Source organism: Schistocerca gregaria, chromosome 4, assembly GCF_023897955.1.
Source record: "Schistocerca gregaria isolate iqSchGreg1 chromosome 4, iqSchGreg1.2, whole genome shotgun sequence".
Classification (NCBI taxonomy): Eukaryota; Metazoa; Arthropoda; class Insecta; order Orthoptera; family Acrididae; genus Schistocerca; species Schistocerca gregaria.
In genome coordinates, this window is record NC_064923.1 from 653,127,768 (window position 1) to 653,150,805 (window position 23,038).

The 23,038-nt window shown below is 41.9% G+C and overlaps 1 protein-coding gene across 5 annotated transcripts in view; it reads right to left on the reverse strand.

Annotated features, from left to right (window-relative positions):
* Positions 1-274: 274 nt before the first annotated feature.
* Positions 275-23,038, reverse strand: part of LOC126267392 (synaptic vesicle membrane protein VAT-1 homolog) — a 105,595-nt gene continuing 82,831 nt past the window's right edge. For 2 of the 5 annotated variants that reach the window (XM_049972583.1, XM_049972584.1), the window contains exons 2-8: positions 10,738-10,792; positions 9,176-9,250; positions 8,125-8,316; positions 7,839-8,049; positions 6,222-6,479; positions 2,408-2,652; positions 1,887-2,334 (exon numbers count right to left, since the gene is read on the reverse strand). In XM_049972583.1, the coding sequence (XP_049828540.1) occupies positions 2,059-2,334; positions 2,408-2,652; positions 6,222-6,479; positions 7,839-8,049; positions 8,125-8,316; positions 9,176-9,250; positions 10,738-10,776 (1,296 nt within the window). In that variant the 5' untranslated portion in view covers positions 10,777-10,792 and the 3' untranslated portion in view covers positions 1,887-2,058. Of the gene's footprint in view, positions 2,335-2,407; positions 2,653-6,221; positions 6,480-7,838; positions 8,050-8,124; positions 8,317-9,175; positions 9,251-10,737; positions 10,793-12,330; positions 12,445-23,038 lie in introns of those variants that run through there. The other 3 variants (XM_049972587.1, XM_049972586.1, XM_049972585.1) reach the window with 3 other exon arrangements.

Sequence of the window (23,038 nt, forward strand, 5' to 3'; positions counted from 1 at the left end):
AAATAAATGGGTAAACTGGTTCGGATAACTGGTATACAGGGTATGAGAGAACTCTCCTGCTGCTGTGTCTGTGAGGATAGTAGCTTCAAAGACAATATTTCGCACTGTTTTAATCTGTAATCGGGTAAGATTACTAAGTTGCTGTAGTTTCAGACTCCCTAGTAGTATTCTAATCCTAAGGCTACGAGCCATAAAAATAAATTTCGTCTTCCGTTAAAACGGTGTGCGAGGGAGAAAAGAAAACAGCACATCGTTGTTTGTACAATTTTTGTGTAAAATCGTCTGTATCGATGCAAGGTTGCTGCAGACATGTTGAAATCCGGATTTAGGAAAGATTTGCTTTACGTATGGGGCTTTGCTGTGGCCACGCGGCAGTCCACGTGTTATAGCTGCTTATGGCTCACTAACTTAAAGTATGTAAAAAAATTGAATAAGTAGACAAAATAATTAAGTAACCTACATAATAAAAGCTGTAGTACATCAGGAAGTGGACTGGGTTGGGCACGTTCTACTAAATAACACGTCGAAAAACCAGTGACATTAAAAGAGAAAGAATGTGTGGCATGCTAACATTTATGGAAGAGACTATCCTAGCAAGAGACTAAGGAGTGAGGCACCTTTAAAGACACTTCAGCTGTCAACTGTTCTAGCCGATGGACGTTTTAGAGCACGTCCTTCGACCTCTAACGTTCTGCTCTGCAAGATCGTCGCGACGCTAACTTAAGGCCTAACCTCGTGTGGCTACTTCAGTCCGTTGTTACGCGTTATGTAGTCTTACTTTTGAACTCCAGAGGTCTTTTCCCCCTCCATTTGTACTGAAATTAAGCGGAAGTTAACCTGAATGCCTTGTACTGACGGTACGAATTTGATAATGCCAGTATCCATCTTAGAAACGGGTGAGTCTGCAACACTGGAATCAAGGTAGATGTCCACACAATCTTATTTAGGGAAACTGGAGAAAGGGGTACAAGATAATTGTAATGTCGAATGACTAGGATCATACAAAAGTTTAAGGAATATGCTCAAGACCACGCTACGACGGAGAGCCTTCAGTTAAAAACAGACACCGCAAAAAAGTGGGATTACATTACTGATACTACTTTATGAACACTAATAAAGTAGCCAGAGACTTAATAGCTCTCAGCTTGAGAGTTTGTACAGAAATACAAGAGAAGGCGGAAACAGATCGAGCATATGGGATAGGAAGAAGGGAGTTACTTGTTTTAGACAGTGACGAACATGTTTCGCTTGAAAAAGAATTCATTTTAGCTACGATACTTAGACTACTCTGAGAAAATCTGTTTGCACCACGAAGTATATGCCATACCAATGAGCTTACAGTTATCGGCTGCGCGGCCTGAAATTACTGTGAGTAACGACGTTTCAGAAGTAAATACTGCTAACAATTTGACTAGTCAATTACCACAACGGTGCTCTATTCTCATGAAATGTTTTGACACCCCTGTATCGTAGAAGAAAGATGGAGCAACTCTGACAAGGAATAAAGCATTCCCATTAATTTGGGAGACTGAACTATTTCCTGTTTGAGCAACGGATATAGTTTAACATATGCAACCTACAGTCCACAAAGAAAGTAATCTGAAAAATCTTGCTGTATGGCAGACTGTCTAGAAGATTGAGTACAGGCAGGGAAATGGATCTAGTTGGAGAAAGGGAAGCAGGACTCCCTACGAGGTTCTGTCACCACGAAGTGGTAGCTCACCTGAGTTTATACACTGGACTAGCTTTACAGGTTAAAATTATATTGCCAAACGTTATACATGTATTACTTTCGGAGAAACGGTACAGATCTGAACGTCAGGTTCTCTACATGCGATGTTGGGTGGGGTGGGGTGTTTCACGCATAGAATTAGTAACTTCTGCTCATTTTTTTTATTATTAAATATCATTAAAAATGACATTTGGCTTTATAAATTTACAGCACCGGATAACTTGCAATTGCTGCTTTAGCACCAAGAGCTATTAAAACGTAAAAACTTAAGCTTGTTTATTTGTACTGACAACATCATATAGGTTGATATCTCCAGCTGCGCCTTATCAAGGCGCGCTGACATCAGTCGTATCCTCTGCGACAGTCTCTTCTGCTTGTTCCAGATGAGGGGGTTCGACCACCGTTGGTTCCGCAGGAGGCAGGGAGTCTTCCTTCTGCACTTCTGGGTCAGCTTTTTCTTTTGGGTCCTCCACTGCTCCTGGCTGTGGCTCTACCGCAGTTTGAATTTCCACAGCTGGTGTCTCAGCTGCCTTCTGCTTGACCTCCAGAATCACTTTTCCGAAGTTCTCACGTCTGCATAGTTGCGTCATGCCTTCAGCCACCTGCAAGTATCCAAATGTTACAGAGGAGACTTTTTCCTAGGAAGTTTATAAATACTTAGCACAGAGTACTCACTTTTTCAAAGGGCAGAACAGCGTGAACACAGGGCTGTATTCTGGTACTGGAATACAGCTTAAATATTTCATTTAGAGATCGCTGCACTGCCTCCGGATGAAGGTCTAACCATATGCCAATGTTCACTCCAGCTATGCAGTAGTTTTTACTAACTACATCCGCAGAGGACAACGATCCGCTATCCCATTTAGGTCGCATTAACCCCCATGATGTATATTTTGAGTATGTAACTGTGCTGTTCGACCCTGAAAAGAAGTCATTAATAAATTATGCTAGAGAAGCATACAGCAAACAGCGGATACAACGGGTTTAACTACTAACACGTTTGATGCACTATTTCTACAAGAGAACCGTACTGAGTAATAAGTAGCTACAGTTACCAGGGCCGTTAATGAATGCTTGCAGCCTAAATATACCTAATTTTTAAGAAACATTGTACGCTATCAATTTATCAGGAAGGAGATCAAGCAGGACATTGACACGGGGCTACGGAACTAGTTTAACTGAAACAATTGTGTATGAGGTAACACTACGGATGAAAAGACCAACAGTTATTCTTTTTGTTTGGTGTTATCTTCCAGTTCTGAGAACCTGTCGAGTATAGACTAAGATTTCATTTCATGCTCCAAATTATTTTACCTTTCCCAATTGATTTTAAAGCTGTATCTTTAGTACCATTATTTTCTGTAAGCGTTTGAGTCCCAACAATACAGAAAATTTTTTCACAAATTAACTTTTGTAATCAGTAACATCACATACAAGGAGAAATTGTCGAACGTAAACATTCGTGTTAACCACTGCTATTTGTCAGTGACCCAGTATTTTGCTTCATGTATTTCAAGGCCAATTTGCATTTTGCCTAGACAATTCCACATCTCATTGCGGCCATGAACATGATGCTTTAAATTGATCATAATCCTGAATAAGCTAAAATGGATCTAAAATCTGTTTCATGTTTTATCATAACTGCATGATACACTAAAAGGGAGTATCAGTATGATCATTGTAAAAAAAAAGACAGGATCTTACTCACATAGCAAAATCTTTGCGCCGTTTGGAGCTTTGAACTCTGGGAGTGACTGCTACGATGCACTACGTTCATAAAAGTACCTCTTATCTCTAGATGTGTCAACAGCATCAGCTGTTACTCTCAAGGCACAGGTATTTAATAAAAAGTTCACAGGCGGAAACCACCGGTACTCTAAGGATTAACGAGTACTTCGTGAAAGGGTTGCGGAGTTCAGAAGGTCACAAAGCCCTAGTTAGACCAGTCTGACCCGTACGTGATACGACTGGTAGAAGAAATAACAGGACAGAGCATTTTTATTTTTTGTGCAGGATCATGTGAAAAAGCATCAGATTCTCAATTTCCGTGGCAGACGCTGCTAGACGCTTACTGTCTAGATTCAGAGGGCGAACGTTCTTAGAGTAGTTAACCAGTAAACTACCTTCTATGTATATCTTGCACGACACTAAAATTACGTAGGAGTTCACACGGACTTACAATCTTTCTGCCCACGAATCATTCGCGCCTAGGACAGCAACGTTGTAAATTTAGTACTCTCAGCCACACGCGGTAAGACGGCTAGCAAAATATACTGCAGATGTTTCTGTAATATGCCATTCCGCTGAGTCACGTAGTTGATCAACTTATTTAACCATCGAATGATATCTATTCGCTAATTTTGTCTCCGTAATAGTGGGTTTTTATCAGCTGTACAGTAACTTTGAACTCAAGTTACAACAGATCCTACAAACAGATGGATCTGAACAGAGCCAGAATATATTCTTCGAGAATCAGGCCAGAGGGACGAACTTGCTAGTGAAACAAGTTTTTCTACACAAAAGGCTCTACGTGTCACGCCAGAACTCTTTCCCAATTTGGGGGAGGGGAGCCACATTTGCTGCATAGTGGCTCCAGGAAATTATTGCTGCATTAAGCTGAAACGAATGCCGCCGGCGATAATAGCAACATCACGTACTTATTTATAACAGCTTGAGTAAGGTTAACACAGCTTTCCACCCTTAATGGACCGTTTTTCTACACTGGTTGGACTACGCCGTTGTTACCTTTGACTTCAAATTCTCTATTATAATTTCGACCTACAATTTTGTAGGGATATTAGCGAACATCTGTTGCTTTTGCTGACGCCTGAACAATATCAGAGTGTTCCATGTCATCACATGATCCGTTGAGGTTACGTTACCACCGTTACACTTTTGAAGCTCTTTTGCCCTAAATACAAGTGTCATAAGAGTTCACAGCATTTTCTACACGAGTTGGTAGGCCACGTTATCACAGATGAATTTCTTAATGAACATTCACACTATTTTAAAAGTTGATGTGACCTGTTCAGCAGTACAGGATTTCAAATCCTATGTAGTGTCATGGTCCTTAACTGAATCATCTGTATTAGACAAGTTTCCTTTGTCGCAGATTTAGTCTGTGGATCTTTTATATAAATATTGACATATCCGAGTGGATGTAATTTAACAACTCACTGGTCGTGCAATTTTCACGAAAGTTCAGTCATTCTAAAACGCTGGCTTGTAACAGTACCATAATTTTATTTCGTCCTGGACGGATACGTCATGTTTATGAAAGGAATATTAATACATTTAAAATCAACTTTTGTATAACTGTACCGTTTAGGAACTCCGTGTTGCCTAGATGTTAGAATGGAAATGAAACAGCTTCGTAAATTGAGAAAGTAGAAATTTTATGCGTTTGGAATGTAAGAACGTTGATAATTAAGGGGACAAGAGATAGAGCAACTGAAACCTTAGATGAGAACTAGTCGGCTGCATAAACCCTTACCAGTAGGAAGCTAATGTTAAGGAGGTATCGACTACGGTATCTAAGATAGTTCACCTGGCGCCCAAAGTAACGGAATTAAAATTAGGGGCATCTCAAGGCTATAATGCTGACATTTGACGTAGGCTATGCAGACATGGAGAGAATGATAGAATGAAACTAGTCTAAAGAGAAACTATGTCCCCTTATATTACGTCCTAAGTTATGGAATTTCAGCTGCTCTTTGCCTGTATTGATAGCCCTTCATCATTATCACAGCACTGCCTACGTTACGCGATGTGTCATACCGATGACAGTTCACTTGTCTCTCGAAGATTATGACTTTTAACGTGTATTATTTATGAGATCAAGACTAATTCAAGAAAGTATTTAGCCGATACTGTATATACTATTTTTTTTTCAGCGAATCTACACATCAGGAGTCTAAGGAAAGCGTTCTGGCACGAGAACTATTATATTCACAAAAGCATACTGACTTTAATTTTCAGTCTTATGGCAGCACTACTGTTCATAGAATAGCTTCTAGAAGTATCAAGAGGCAACACGATTGTTACTGCAATCAAGAGGCAACACGATTGTTACTGCAATCAAGAGGCAACACGATTGTTACTGCAATCAAGAGGCAACACGATTGTTACTGCAATCAAGAGGCAACACGATTGTTACTGCAATCAAGAGGCAACACGATTGTTACTGCAATCAAGAGGCAACACGATTGTTACTGCAATCAAGAGGCAACACGATTGTTACTGCAATCAAGAGGCAACACGATTGTTACTGCAATCAAGAGGCAACACGATTGTTACTGCAATCAAGAGGCAACACGATTGTTACTGCAATCAAGAGGCAACACGATTGTTACTGCAATCAAGAGGCAACACGATTGTTACTGCAATCAAGAGGCAACACGATTGTTACTGCAATCAAGAGGCAACACGATTGTTACTGCAATCAAGAGGCAACACGATTGTTACTGCAACGTTTCTCTGTTGTACTTACCTAGCAGTACCAACTTTCCGACAGGCTGGAGAATTTTTAAGCACTTCTCAAGATCGCTTCCACCATTCGTGTTTACCACTATATCAACACCTTCAGGGTAATCTTGCAATATTTCATTTTCATAGTTTTCATCATGACGGAATACCCGCTTTACGCCAAGGGAACGGAGCTTTTCGTGCTTTGATTCAGAAGCTGTTCCTACAACTTCTACATTGTCCATGGTATGAGCAAGCTGGATGAGTGCCGTGCCGACACCACCTGAAATGAGGTAGGAATTTATATCGAAGTAACGAAGATACTGAAACCTGACTTCAGCGCCATTTTGCTAAAGGAATGCAAGTAAGTATTAAGCAACAGATTCTGAGTTTGCCAGACCTGGCCACAATAGCTAATACCAGAGCTTGTAATTCAGTTTTGCAGCTGGTTGTAGGATTTTTTATTTGTATTTAATGCGATTTACATACAAATATTCCATACTGAAATAGCGAAACTGATGTTAATGTAATGCTGTACAATTAAGAGTCCTGCATATCAGCTTTTTTATTTTAAAGTAAAACATTTCAGTTCACCAGGTCGCTCAGTCCATTGAAGTTCTTGTGATGAACTTTAATGTCTATGTTGTCGGCAACGTTTGAGACCATTTCTAAACACCATTAAAGTTATATTAACTATTACAGATTCTACGTACCACATTAGCGCAGTCGCCTGCATCCCGTGTACCTAGTTGTATGTTATCGTAGTATACCGTTAACATGTCCTCATGAATACTTAAAAAAGCTCATACAAATTTTTGCTTCATACTGTGCGCATGGGTGGGTGCTAATTAGTGATTTAAAATCGTCAATTATTCGAAGTCAACCGCACCAAATTTTTGAACAATTATCTTACAGGGTATTTTTCCAGCTTGGACTTAAACCTAATGCTAAATTTAGCTCTTAAAATATTTTCCCTTAAAACGTCTTACAGAACTAATTTCAATAGTTTGAATCTAATTTACCACAACTATCATTACACCATATACACGGTCTCCATTTGCTATTTCTATTCTTTTTTCAAGGGTCTACGTAAGTTCAATTTTCATAATTTGTCAGGCGGACCTATACCTTCCCAACACGTAACTCTGATTAAAATTTTCGCGTTACCAGTCTGTTTCCGCTAATTGTTACAACTGCTACATCTTGAGTCATTCTGATGAATGACTGCTGCACTGCATAAATATTTTGTGTTTAAGTTACAGCTGCAATGTCTGATGAAAATTTCGGTGGCAGGCGAGCGTAATGTTTGACAACGTGTCAAAGTCAGACAATTTTACTTTGTGTCCTGGCAGTGTCAGCACGATCGCTGGTCACGTTTTCTACTGTGATGTCAACGAGAAAGAAAAAGAATACCTGAATCCCCTATCTGTCTCAGTTAATTTATGCTCGACGTCGTACGAGACGAAGACGTTCCACAGTTACGCTACGGTAGGTGAGTACGATCAAACGCAGCGACATCACCGCAAATGCTATATGAAAGTAGTACGGTTGCCACCTTATGATTACGTCATCGAAAATTAAATTTGCTCTAGTATACGAGAATGGGCGTAGTGAAAAATTTCATCACGGAATTAATGTTTACCTGCGACCGACTGCATAAATACTTTTTCCGCGTTAGCAAGGCATCCGAATTCATACAGGCAGAAGTGGGCCACAACGAAGTTTAGACCAAGACTGACGGCATCTTTTAGGCCAATATCTTCTGGCAGCGGAAAGCAGTACTTGCGTTGGACGTGGACAACATGCCTAAACAGACCACCTTGCATTTGCAGACACAGCACTTTCTGGCCCGCCTGCAACAGAATATTAGAACATTAGCTTTTCTCTCGAAAACTACAGCATTGCTGGGAAAAGAAACCCTGTCTTACCTGCAGATCGGTGACTGCACTGCCCACACGTGTCACGATGCCGGAACATTCGCTGCCCATGATAACCGGGAACAGTCTGTTCCTTATTATACCCAAGCGCAAGTAGTGGTCCGTGAGGTTTAGGCCGCAGTAATGGACTTCAACCTCGACGTGGTCGTCGCAAACGTCTTTCTGCAGTGCCGCCTCTGTTACCTGCAACACGAATATGCGACTGTATTTCGAGCCTATCACGATTGGACATTCGTTTGCAGGTTAAGAAGGTCTCAAATTCAGGTTATTAGAAGAAGTGGACAAGCTTCGTACTACCTCATCTATGAGGAGGCATCAAATATGTTTGTGGAAGAATCACTCAAGAGAATAGGCAGGCAAAAGGGTTTATACTGTTACTCCGTGTTTAGTGGGCGGACAAAGTTTCGTGCTTAGCTCCTGGGAGTCATTTTCTACGAAGACACTCGGCAACATTTAGTAATTTACTGTGCCTGTCTGCAGGGAGATTATTGACCAGCGGCGATGGAAATTATTGGGTTTGTGCTTTAAGCCGATTAAGGTACGGTTCATTCATCGTAGCAGCAAAGAAGTATCGCTATCTCAATTTTTTTACACTACAGTTGTAAATGTTAGAAAATTTACACCTGCCCGCAATTCATTTCGATGCAGGAGGTTTCTCATTTTCAATGAGAGAGAGAGAGTGAGAAGCTACAGTCATGAGGTGTGAAGAGACCATTTGAATAAAACTGGGGCAAACAGCACGGCAGCTTCTTGAGAAGGGAAGTTGTATCCTATCTGAGTGGTAACTCCCTGTAAAAAATAAGATTTATTCCCAATACAACATGTTGGGTGTTATGCCACAACGTAAGTATTTTGTCTCACGGACTATTTTGCTCCGGTGCCGGTTTAAGCTTTATTCTTATTCGTTGTAAGGCGACAATAAGTCGCAGAGAAGCGAGTCCATTTAGTATCTACGGTTCTCGAAAGACAGCTAACTACGTGAACTCTTATGTAGTAGTAGAAACATTTTAGCATTTAAAGGAAATACGGTACTTTGGTTTACCTTTATTCTGCTGATGCTGCCATGCGCTGTTAGTGTGACTGACGATACCGGACGTGTTAGGTCAGTTGAACGAATCTGCAAACATTTCTTATACCAGTATTTGCAAACAATTTAAATACATTATTTTTATATTCGAACCGCCTGCAACTGAATGAAGGCGGTATTTATTCTACCAGACGTTTCGCCTCCATTTATTATGAAATGAGAGGTCGTTTATGTTCTACACAGCCACTAATTAACAATAAAACGCAAAATGCGTCGGCAAAGCTAATACTGATTATTCGGTCCGAACCTAAAGACTGAGGTCCATAAACAAACATTTAAGAAATATAAGTCAGCTTCAGTAAAGCTGCATTTGGAGTAGGTCTTAAAATTCATGGAGAAGTAAAAACTTTGAGGTTCGCCGATGACATTGCAATTCTGTCACCGACGGCAAATGACTTTGAAGAGCAGTTGAACGGAATGGACCGTGTCTTGAAAGGAGGATGTAAGATGAACATCAACAAAAGCAAAAAAGAAAATAATGGTATGTAGTCGAATTAAGTCGGGTGATGCTGAGGGAATTAGATTAGGAAATGAGACACTTAAAGTAGTAAAGTAGTTTTGCTATTTGGGGAGCAAAATACCTGATGATGGTCGAAGTAGAGAGGATATAAAATGTAGACTGGCAATGGCAAGGAAAGCGTTTCTGAAGAAGAGAAATTTGTTAACATCGAGTATAGATTTAATGGTCAGGAAGTCGTTTCTGAAAGTATTTGTATGGAGTGTAGCCATGTATGGAAGTGAAGCATGGACGATAAATAGTTTGGACAAGAAGAGAATAGAAGCTTTCGAAATGTGGTGCTACAGAAGAATGCTGAAGATTGGATGGGTAGATCACATAACTAATGAGGAAGTACTGAATAGGATTGGGGAGAAGAGAAGTTTGTGGCACAACTTGACCAGTAGATGGGATCTGTTGGTAGGACATATTCTGAGGCATCAAGGAATTACCAAATTAGTATTGGAGGGCAGCACGGAGGGTAAAAACCGTAGATGGAGACCAAGAGATGACTACACTAACCAGATTCAGTAGGATGTAGGTTGCAGCAGGAAGTGGGAGATGAAGGTTGCATAGGATAGAGTAGGATGGAGAGCTGCATCAAATCAATCTCAGGACTGAAGACAACAACAAGTCAGCTTCAACACAGAACCTTAACCTTAACGTATTTCTTCATTACATCTATTATTAAAGTTTGTACGAAACTACGTACTACCTACGACAGTACCACACGAACAACGTTTTGCAGGCGGCTCGAGAAGCATGTATCACCTGAACAGCAGTTAAATGGCCCTGTAGGTTGTCTAGACACGAGGTCTAGATTCTACACTAAGATTTTTGACTAGTACGTCAGCATTACACAACGTTAAGCCGTTTAAGACATGTGGAGCTGCTAAATTATTCCACAACGTTCCGTTGCGGAAACAAATACCATCAATAAATAACCGATATTAAACTTCTCTGGCATAGTATTTTAAGTGAAAATTAAATATTCTGTATTTTTACATTCACGATGCCTTACCACACTAGGCGCGGTAAACTGCAGAGGAAGCATATCCATGGCTGCCGGTAACCACCTAGAAAAACAAACCAGACAGCGTAATTAATGGTGAAGAATCTATTACATACTGCGTATGAGCTTTGCAGCCTCATGGTTTGTGGGCATAAATGCTGTGTGTTCCACCAATTACGGTTTTAGATATGTACCATGGACTCTGTCCCAAGACGTGGGTTGAATTTTAGCCGTCCAAAGCCGTGAAGACGGGTTTTGAGTAGTCCCTTAATAGCAAGAGCATTAGCCGCCGAACGCACACGACGTTTGAATTGTGTATTTGTACATAAATATTCTTCAGAACCATACGTCTACAACTAAAAAGAAACGAAGTGATGTAAAGCTCACACGGACTGTTAAAGCACCAGAAGATGAGCCGAAGGCTGAAATGCATCTTGCATTTCCTTATTAATCACGATTGGTGGCTGAAAGTGATTGTCCTGTGTGACTAAGGAACAGTTTCCTACATTTTACTATCATGGTCCAATACACAAGTCAAACACAGTGGGTATCTCGGTAACTAGGTTATTCTTTCCTATGTACTAGTTTTCCATCTCTGCGTTTCAGGCTTTTGGTAAAATGTCAATTTCTACTAATACCAAGCGTAAACAAGATAGAGATCATGTCTCAATGCGAAACAAAGCCATTTCATCTTCCACTCAAGGCTGTTTTATTCGTTTGTCAGTCTTATTTCGTCAAGACTTGCCAATGCGAGTCTTGAATTTTTAAAGTGTTGCCTGTGAAACCATTCGTTGTCTTTATATTATTAGATGCATCATCATAGCAGCACGCTTACTGCAATGATGCATTGGGCTTTTGTATGATGTACTAGTGTAAGATATTTTATGTTATGTCTAAAGATTGTTCTGTGCCACTTTAAAATGACCACACGATCGTAGCAATGTAGTCCAATTAAAGTATAAAGCAGTCTAGGGAGAAGAAAGTTTTGTCCTTTAGAAGACTTTGAGGTTCGTTAACTGTCAGGAAAATGAAGCGAAATTCTTTTACCAGATATGAATATAACCAGTTTTTATATTTCCACCACGGATATCATCACATCACTGAATTTTTCACTGCACAGCTATGGTTTCATAAAGCTGCCTAACAGAACACTGCGAGCTGAACCTGAACTCAAACCCAGCCTCTTGCATTTAACTATCTTAGCACGTGAAGAATTTACCAGAAAAAAATATATCGACGCGTCATTTAAAGAAAATTAATGATATGAGAATCTTAACACTGTATTTCAACATCGTAGTAGCACGGTTTCAAAAGGCTGAGCAATTTGACTGATGACCCCCTAACATTTAGCGTTACACCTCAACGCCTATTACTATTTTCGAGGATTTTCACTTATAACAAGTGTACGCTTTCCGTAACTTTTTCTTAAGATTAGAGTAAAATAAAGCCATACTTTGTCATTTTACGCACTTCCAAATCAAAATACCACTAGTCCAGTTTTTTAAGTCACCTTAACATTTCAAGGACTGGTCTATACACTCTATCATAAGAATCAATCGCAATAAAACTAATAAATTACGTAACGTCGGAAACAGTACTTACAGTGGAACTGTGCACAAAGACGCAACTGCAGAAAAATGTTTCCGTGTGTGCCTTTATATATCGTGCATACTGGGGGTGTCCGGGCTACGATGATTCGACGACGGGCAGTCATGTGACGGAAAACTGAGTTTCCTGTCAAAACAAGGCAACTGCCCTCTAGCGCAGAGGAAGCGACCCAGGGTACAGCCGGGTATGTGCTGTAAACGGCCGTGTAGAAGATGCACCAATTCAGATGTGATTGATCACGGAATTCCTACCGTATTTTTGCATCCACCTTCGATTGTGTACTGGGATGTATCAGTTGCTTTAAAGAGCAGTCATCATAAAAAATGGATAACATGTGCAATCCTGTAATGAATATGTTTCTGCTTTTTCGATTGTAGAATTTAAAGGAAGCACTACGTTTAGAAATTTACTAATCATAAGGAGAAAGTTCTACAAGAAATGGCAGGTTATATTTCACAGTTTTGATAGCGATAATAAATGTTAACCTGAATTAGACATTAAGATGTTAGTTTCAGTAAATAGTCTTCTTTTGGCCACTAGGATCTAAAACAACACTTTTTAGTTTACTAAAACAGTTTATTGAGACTTTGTTGCTATCGTACAGTGCATCATACTAAGCTGTATGAGAGAATTTTACGTACTTGTGTAGTGCACTGTGTGTTAGGAACTGTGTCTCAATGAGAATATTCTTTATTTGAATAAAAGACCCCGTTCGATTTCTATCTGCCGAATGATGGTATGTGATCTGTTAGGCAAATGAAGTTGTCAGTTAAACTAGGTAGATTAAAGGTAGCCATACAGCTTATATCTTCCTTCAGCGTGTTTTTAGGAAGATAAAGTCAGATACTTGGCACGTAGAGTGGCAAGATTAGGAAAAAATTGAAACGACGTATGATTCTCTGTATAAAGACACATCGATGTGGCTTACAGATGCTTCAGATAATTCGAAGATGCAAAGATAGGGCGACTTAGTGCTTACTGCATCTGCCTAGTGAGCAGGAGTCTCCGGTTCGAATCCCAGCCTTGGTACAAATTTGCATTCATCCCTTCAGTTAGCATTTCGGCCTACACATCGTAGGTGTTGGAGACTTGAAGTTTTCTGAAAACATATATTTTCATTTGAGTACGGTTAATAGTTTCGTGAACCAAATTAGAGTAAAGTACTGCTTATTTCCCGCTTCGGGATATTTCGAGTCTACTGCGATCAGCGACTTGCTGTTCGAACATATTTTTTCTAAGCTATTTTGTTGAAATTGCCTGTCGCACTTTATAAATTACAGGTGTGCTGCATTTGCTTACTGGTCTATTATTTCACTGGCGGTACCCGTTCCATTACAATTTAGTGCAAGTAACAGGTTTCATATGCATAAAAATCATCTCTCCAGAAGAATGGGTTGTAGCGAAGTTAGCGATACTAAGATCTACCTCTTCAGGTGACGTCACTGTGCACACCGCTTTAATAAGTCTGTGGAGACTAGGGTTTTTCCCATTCCATCAAACTATCGATGCCTGCTCATATGAGTAGTAAAGTCGTCTTGCGCTTGTACTCATACGAGTACCGGTGTATCGGACCTTGGACTAAGATAAGTTTCAGCCTCTGGAAAAAAATCTTCCTTCGTTTGGATTTTATGTACAAAAAGAAAAAAAAGAGAAAACCACATTTTTGTGGGAACTTTTGAAGCGCGCCACTCCTATATTTCAAACTCGTACGAATCGGTTCAGACTTAGCACGAAGGTAGATAAAAGAAGAGCCAACCGGAATTTTTTTATTCAGTTATGTGTGTCTGTTGTCAAGATGCGTTGGTTTAAGGTCGAGCTAAAACTCCTTGCGTGAACTGAATGTGTGTAAACCGTTAATAATCCATGCCCTGAAGATTTGACAGGTAATGCTCGGCGATGGCAGACTTATTAGGCTGTTTCAATCTCGTGTGCCGTAGGTGTTCACGGCATCGGTCTTCATCAGCACACCTGATGATGACAACAACGTCCATTGTCGAAATATTGTGTCCTTTCTACACTCACACCAGGCTGTTCACCCGAGATTTATTTCGTCATCGAGCATCATGTTACATGACTACACACGATGCGTTATATTACACCCTATTACACAAGCGCTAATATGTCAACGTATTTTGATTTAAATGTCACTGAAGCTGCCAGATAACTCAGTCGTGTCCCCGGAATCTATTCGCCTTTTGTTTTGTGTTATGGCAGGAGCGTTGTTAATTCTGGTGCTGAGTACATATGACATTTTACATATTTGCTTATTTTATGTGGTCTAGTAAAACACATTACATACTTTCATTTCTTTATTAATGATGATCCTTATACAGAAGGGTTACCTTTTGGAATGTTTCTCAAAAAGAACGATTACAATGAATATGTAAGATGCAATTTACTCCTATTCTTAGTCATAGTTATTCCAGCTTTCGGGGACATACACTGTGTAGACACAGATGTTGCAACGCCAAGATGATAGTGATGAACATATTTGCAGAAACACGAAATAATGAATTTCATGTCTATCCATTCTTCGCATGGGCTGCGTCTGAAAGATACTAAATTTTTTGGCAAAGAAATACTTCGTCACCTTGATGAACAGCTTCTTTTGATGCTGTGCGCTAGCTGCTCATGATATTTCCGAAAGTCGAAGTCGTATTCTTGTGATACAGCAGACGAAGCACTATCTTCCTCCAATTCACTTGGTCTGCTTTGTTGCTCATAAACCATACTTTAGAAATTTGGATGCCTCGCCCGCAAGCTGCCGGGTCTTGAAAATGAGATTTTTTAAACTTTGGATCCAATAGAGTAACAATGGCTGAATGGTTATTTAACTCAATTAACCTATACCTATTCTTCAGCTCTCACAGTCAAGCGTTCTTGCTTTCTTAGATAACTGGTGAAACTGATGTGATACTATTATGTTCTGTTAACTAACAATCAATTCCTGGCGTTTCTCCTGTGACATATCCAAAAGACTTTAGTAAAGCTGTGAGTCGGTTGATACTTTCCATCTCTACAGCAGACAAGTAATCACTCACTCACTAGGATACGCGCGTAAAATCTATTCGGTGCAAGTACTTCTCTTTCCATACCAAGTACGGTAAGAATGATTCGTTACTATGAGTACTCGGTACCGAAAGAAAAATATCGAATACTGTCACCTATTTACTTGAATCCTAACGTCTCTAGGAAGCGATCAGTGGAATGAATGAGGCATTTGTGTTCATAATGTCGAAGAACCAACAAGCAATAGTGTAGCACCTCCAAGGGCTTTTCGGAAAGACGGTCAATTTGCAACGATTTAACGTCAACGAACGAGAGCTGCTGAATGACGTGACTGATTAGCATCATTATATGTGGCAATCCGACTAACTTTTATACAAGCCAAACGAAGGTGCACAGGGCTTTTTAGTGCTGTACCTTTCAATTTGACTGGAGAAATCATAAACTGCTTCTCGAATAAAGGCGTCCTAGATACGGAGCAAAATAGTGGAGTTACGTTCGCTGCTTATTAAGGAGATTAGGCCGATGACAATAATGAGGCTGTCCCATTTACCTCAGTCACATTCTCGACGGGCTTCGCTAGTATCAAGAGACAGGTATTTGTAACCGGGGAGGTAAGTGATGACGAGACCTGCTTCAATAACGTAATATCGTCTTATACCACTTCGCCCCTGTCGTCTCTTGGAAGAGTGAAAAGAATGAACTCATTTTTCAGGAACATCGAGAGGTACTTTAAATTATTAAAATACAAATATCTGTTAAGTTGTAGCCACAACTCCCTAAGACGGTGGAAACCTGGCACTTGAACATTTCGGTTTTTAATAAGCTCGTGGTTCCGGGTTTTTTTTGGTTTGCCACTAAGGTTTCCATGCAGCACCCCAGATAAACCCAGTGGAGTGTATTTGGAATCCTCCTGATCATCTGGAAGTGATGCGATTCCTAGGTGGTGAGAGCCAATCTTAGCAAAGAGGGATTGACTCATTTTCAAAAACTTGATGGCAAGTTCATAAGCAAACCGCCTTTCGATGATGGAGAGGTGAACTCCTGTTTGATAGGATTCGCAGCCTGCTTATTCGAGGAGTTTATCTGACTGTGCCACTAATGTTCCACATACCTCCAATCTACATCTACATCTACATGACTACTCTGCAATTCAGATTTAAGTGCTTGGCAGAGGGTTCATCGAACCACAATCATACTATCTCTCTACTATTCCACTCCCGAACAGCGAGCGGGAAAAACGAACACCTAAACGTTTCTGTTCGAGCTCTGATTTCTCTTATTTTATTTTGATGATCATTCCTACCTATGTAGGTTGGGCTCAACAAAATATTTTCGCATTCGGAAGAGAAAGTTGGTGACTGAAATTTCGTAAAAAGGTCTCGCCGCGACGAAAAACGTCTATGCTGTAATGACTTCCATCCCAACTCGTGTATCATATCTGCCACACTCTCTCCCCTATAACGCGATAATACAAAACGAGCTGCCCTTCTTTGCACCCTCTCGATGTCCTCCGTCAATCCCACCTGGTAAGGATCCCACACCGCGCAGCAATATTCTAACAGAGGACGAACGAGTGTAGTGTAAGCTGTCTCTTTAGTGGACTTGTTGCATCTTCTAAGTGTCCTGCCAATGAAACGCAACCTTTGGCTCGCCTTCCCGACAATATTATCTATGTGGTCCTTCCAACTGAAGTTGTTTGTAATTTTAACACCCAGGTACTTAGTTGAATTGACAGCCTTGAGAATTGTACTATTTATCGAGTAATCGAATTCCAACGGATTTCTTTTGGAACTCATGTGGATCATCTCACACTTTTCGTTATTTAGCGTCAACTGCCACCTGACACACCATACAGCAATCTTTTCTAAATCGCTTTGCAGCTGATACTGGTCTTCGGATGACCTTACTAGACGGTAAATTACAGCATCATCTGCGAACAACCTAAGAGAACTGCTCAGATTGTCACCCAGGTCATTTATATAGATCAGGAACAGTAGAGGTCCCAGGACGCTTCCCTGGGGAACACCTGATATCACTTCAGTTTTACTCGATGATTTGCCGTCTATTACTACGAACTGCGACCTTCCTGACAGGAAATCACGAATCCAGTCGCACAACTGAGACGATACCCCATAGCTCCGCAGCTTGATTAGAAGTCGCTTGTGAGGAACGGTGTCAAAAGCTTTCCGGAAATCTAGAAATACGGAATCAACTTGAGATCCCCTGTCGATAGCGGCCATTACTTCGTGCGAATAAAGAGCTAGCTGCGTTGCACAAGAGCGATGTTTTCTGAAGCCATGCTGATTACGTGTCAATAGATCGTTCCCTTCGAGGTGATTCATAATGTTTGAATACAGTATATGCTCCAAAACCCTACTGCAAACCGACGTCAATGATATAGGTCTGTAGTTAAATGGATTACTCCTACTACCCTTCTTGAACACTGGTGCGACCTGCGCAATTTTCCAATCTGTAGGTACAGATCTATCGGTGAGCGAGCGGTTGTATATGAGTGCTAAGTAGGGAGCTATAGTATCAGCGTAATCTGAAAGGAACCTAATCGGTATACAATCTGGACCTGAAGACTTGCCCGTATCAAGCGATTTGAGTTGCTTCGCAACCCCTAAGGTATCTACTTCTAAGAAACTCATGCTAGCAGATGTTCGTGTTTCAAATTCTGGAATATTCCATTCGTCTTCCCTGGTGAAGGAATTTCGGAAAACTGCGTTCAATAACTCCGCTTTAGCGGCGCAGTCGTCGATAACAGTACCATCGGCACTGCGCAGCGAAGGTATTCACTGCGTCTTGCCGCTTGTGTACTTTACATACGACCAGAATTTCTTCGGATTTTCTACCAAATTTCGAGACAATGTTTCGTTGTGGAACCTATTAAAGGCATCTCGCATCGAAGTACGTGCCAAATTTCGCGCGTCTGTAAATTTTAGCCCATCTTCAGGATTTCGCGTTCTTCTGAACTTCGCATGCTTTTTCCGTTGCCTCTGCAACAGCGTTCGGACCTTTTTTGTGTACCAAGGGGGATCCGTTCCATCTCTTACCAATTTATGAGGTATGAATATCTCAATTGCTGTTGCTACTATATCTTTGAATTTGAGCCACATCTCGTCTACATTCGCATAGTCAGTTCGGAAGGAATGGAAATTGTCTTTTAGGAAGGCTTCTAGTGGTACTTTATCCGCTTTTTTAAATAAAATTATTTTGCGTTTGTTTCTGATGGATTTGGAAGAAATGGTATTGAGCCTAGCTACAATGACCTTGTGATCACTAATCCCTGTATCAGTCAGGATGCTCTCTATCAGCTCTGGATTGTTTGTGGCCAAGAGGTCAAGTGTGTTTTCGCAACCATTTACAATTCGCGTGGGTTCGTGGACTAACTGCTCTTAATAATTTTCGGAGAATGCATTTAGGACAATCTCGGAAGACGTTTTGTGCCTACCACCGGTTTTGAACAAGTATTTTTGCCAACATACCGAGGGTAGGTTGAAGTCCCCACCAACTATAACCGTATGAGTGGGGTATTTATTTGTTACGAGACTCAAACTTTCTCTGAACTGTTCCGCAACTGTATCATCGGAGTCTGGGGGTCGGTAGAAGGAGCCAATTATTAACTTAATTCGGCTGTTAAGTATAACCTCCACCCACACCAATTCGCACAGAGTATCTACTTCGACTTCACTACAAGATAAACCACTACTGACAGACACCAACACTCCACCACCAATTCTGCCTAATCTATCTTTCCTGAACACCGTCTGAGACTTCGTAAAAATTTCTGCAGAACTTATTTCAGGCTTTAGCCAGCTTTCTGTACCTATAACGATATCCGCTTCTGTGCTTTCTATTAGCGCTTGAAGCTCAGGGACTTTTCCAGCGCAACTACAACAGTTTACAACTAATTCCGACTGTTCCTTGATCCAAGCACGTCCTGTAATTGCCAAGCACCCTTTGACATTGCAGCCCATCCCGCACTTTCCCGAGGCCTTCTAACCTAAAAAACCGCCCAGTCCACGCCACACAGCCTCCGCTACCCGTGTAGCCGCCAGCTGAGTGTAGTGAACTCCTGACCTATTCAGCGGAACCCGAAACCCCACCACCCTATGGCGCAAGTCAAGGAATCTACAGCCAATACGGTCGCAAAACCGTCTGAGCCTCTGATTCAGACCCTCCACCCGGCTCTGCACCAAAGGTCCGCAGTCGGTTCTGTCAACGATGCTGCAGATGGTGAGCTCTGCCTTCATCTCGTAAGCAAGACCGGCAGCCTTCACCAAATCAGATAGCCGCTGGAATCCAGAGAGAATTTCCTCAGATCCAAAGCGACACACGTCATTAGTGCCGACATGTGCCACCACCTGCAGCTGGCTGCACCCTGTGCTCTTCATGGCATCCGGAAGGACCCTTTCCACATCAGGAATGACTCCTCCCGGAATGCACACGGAGTGCACACTGGATTTCTTCCCCTCCTTAGCCGCCATATCCCTAAGGGGCCCCATTACGCGCCTAACATTGGAGCTCCCAACTACCAGTAAGCCCAACCTCTGCGATTGCCCGGACCTTGAAGGCTGAGAATGATCCTCTGAAACAGGGCAGGCAGCTGCATCTGGCTCAGCCAGAGACAGTGCCTGAAACCGGTTTGTCAGACGCACCGGGGAGGCTTTCTGGTCAGCTTCCGGGGACGCCTTTCGCTGCCTGCCATGCCTTGGAACGACCTCCCAATCAACCACAGGCGAGGGCTCAGCTCCACTGCGGGCAGCAACCGGGGCAACCACAGCGGCAGACCGATCAATCATAAGAACGTCATCTTCTCCGCAAGAGAGCTGTGGAGTGAAATGACAAAATATATGTCAGCAGAGTATACCAACGCGAGGAATGCTCCACAGAGAAATAATGCATCAGCTCTTCATGTATTATCTGCCAGCTAACTCACCAGGTTAGTAGATACGTTAGGTGGCATTCTGGAACAGTTTGCGACACCGTTAACGTCATTGATTACGTCATCAACAACGCCGTCGATTAGTCATTGGCGGAAATTCCAATTTTGGTGGGAAATTCAAAAACATCCTATCTGCATTAAAGTGTTTTATGGAAGCAGGTTTCCCCTATGTATTAATCTATGGGATATTTAAAAATCCCAATGCGGAAAAAGGCATACTGAGACAAACTCTTTGCCATCAGAATCCAAGACATGGAACAGTGGCAATGACCCTATGACATTACAGTCCAACTGAGACAAGTCGGGTTATTTATAATAGTGTAGAATCCTTGTATACTGGTCCAGAGTTGGAATGAGGACAGCCTATGATGTCACAATCGAGCACATGTCAGTCTGTTCAATTTTTAAAGCAGTGTACAATTCAGGGTTAAGACAGTATAGCGTAAGAGCCAAAGGATGTTTATGGAGGTTCCGGCCTATCTGTTGACCTACTTTACATGTATCTTCCCGCTCAGGCTACTATTCACTCAGAAGTGTGTGATCACTGCTTCTACTAAGCTTGATCGCTCCACTTTCAGGAAGGGAAGGGCTGTAATCTCTATCTCGCCCTGGCCCCAATACCGCCCCCACACACCCCTGCACCAGCGCCATCCCAAGAAAAACCACACCGCCCTGACAACCACACCGTCCATGAGCGTATGCGCTGCTCCTCACTGAGCTTGGCGTTGTCCCCTCCTCCCCCCTCCCCACAAGTCTACTGTGTTATGCTTAATCAACTTACACACACACTATGACAATACAATTTAAACCATTCACTCCTCCACACCAGCTACCATTAAGTTCAAAATGTCGAGAATGTCCACTTACACTATGTCTATAGGGACATTCTCTTCCTCCCATGGTGGTTGGAGTTAGAGTGTACAGTGTGAGAGAACTCACCGCCCGGTCCTCCCCTTATTTCCATTCACAATAACTGGACGGGACAAATTGTCTGATATAAGTGTTGATTAGAATAAACTTTGTAAAGTGCATAGGAAGCGCACCAACTGGGCCCTTGGCTTAGTTGGGAGACGTACACGCCCATCCGCTACGAGGTCTTGAAGCTACCTGCCTCAGCCGTTACAACAGCTTCGTTGAGCTGCGCCAAATGCCCTTTTGTTAGCATATTGGCATTCCTGTGGAGTGAGTGACCCCAGTTATGCTGTCTGATTGCTGAAGACTAGTATTATTAGCAAACCTCTGTGCATAGGCCAAAACTCTGTAAGTGTTATTGAATGATGAATACTTACACAGCAGTTCATCATCAAGTCTTCCACATCCCTGCCGCAGTGGATACACCAGTTCCCGTGAGATCACCGAAGTTAAGCGCTGCCGGGCGTGGCCGGGACTTGGATGGGTGACCATCCAGCCGCCATGTGCTGTTGCCATTTTTCGGGGTGCACTCAGACTCGTGATGACAACTGAGGAGCTACTCGACCGAATAATAGCGGCTCCGGTCAAAGAAAACCATCATAATAACCGGGAGAGCGGTGTGCTGACCACACGGCCCTCCTATCCGCATCCTCAATTGAGGATGACACGGCGGTCGGATGATCCCGACGGGCTGCTCGTGGCCTGAAGACGGAGTATGTGTGTTACTCATCATCAAGTCTAATGACCGACACCAAGTATACTTGTGTACACCTTCCGTCAGGCGCGTCTTCTACACTCAGTGGAGTGCAGATGTTGTTGTCGAGGTCACAAGTGGATAGCCATGATTGACCAGACCACCACAGAACAAGTGAACTCAAAGCAGCTACATTAATACCACGTGATAAGTCATCAGCAGGATTATCCTCTGATTTGACATGTCTCCAGTTTGCAACTCAACTCACTTCCTGGATTTCAGGGCCTCTGTTGGCAACAAAGATTTTCCAGCGACCAGGACTACACTGCAGCCAACAGGGAACTATTTTGGAGTCCGTCCACAAATGAATGCTGTCACTAACCTCGTTCTACGGCTTATTACGTTATTATTGGGTCGGCACAGGCTCCGTGCAACTCGCTTGGTTACTTCTTTCTATCAAACTGCAGCATAGGCAAATGGCCGCTGCTGGCAGTCGTAGTGTGGAACCAGTGAGTAAATCGTGTAAGGCAGCCGTGTACTTGTTGCGTTCTGTGTAACTGGTACGAAGCGCCTTTGAGTCAACAAAGCGCCGCGCTCGGAATTGTGTCCAAATATTTAAATGAAACAGTTGCAAATGGAAATGTTTATTGATTGTGAAATTAATGTGGGAAGATGGGGCTCTAACCGTACAACTAGACAAAGTTTTGGCCGAGTCAGAAAATAAATTAATTTGATCACAGACCAAAAACTCATAAAAGTGCATACGTTGTGATATCGCTCATAGGGGATGCGATGTAATTAATAATATTACACGTGCACTATTCATGAGAATCAAACATTTAAAATGAAATAGAACGTGCATGAAGATGGTACATAAGATCAGCTCCCAGGAACACACCTGAAAATAAGACTTAATCTAGTAGCATATGTGTTAAAAAAAGAGGGGGAAGTAGTCACCGGAACTCTACGTAAGGAAACGTGTTGGATGTGCTAACGGGAGAGCTACGAGGTGAGTTGCTTAGGTGCAAAGACGTAACCTCGGAATACAAGAAGAAATTGTGAACAAATTCATTTATTCCCAAGACATAGATGTGAGGCATGTACGCAATTCCTGATAACTTTAATTCCTAAAACATTAA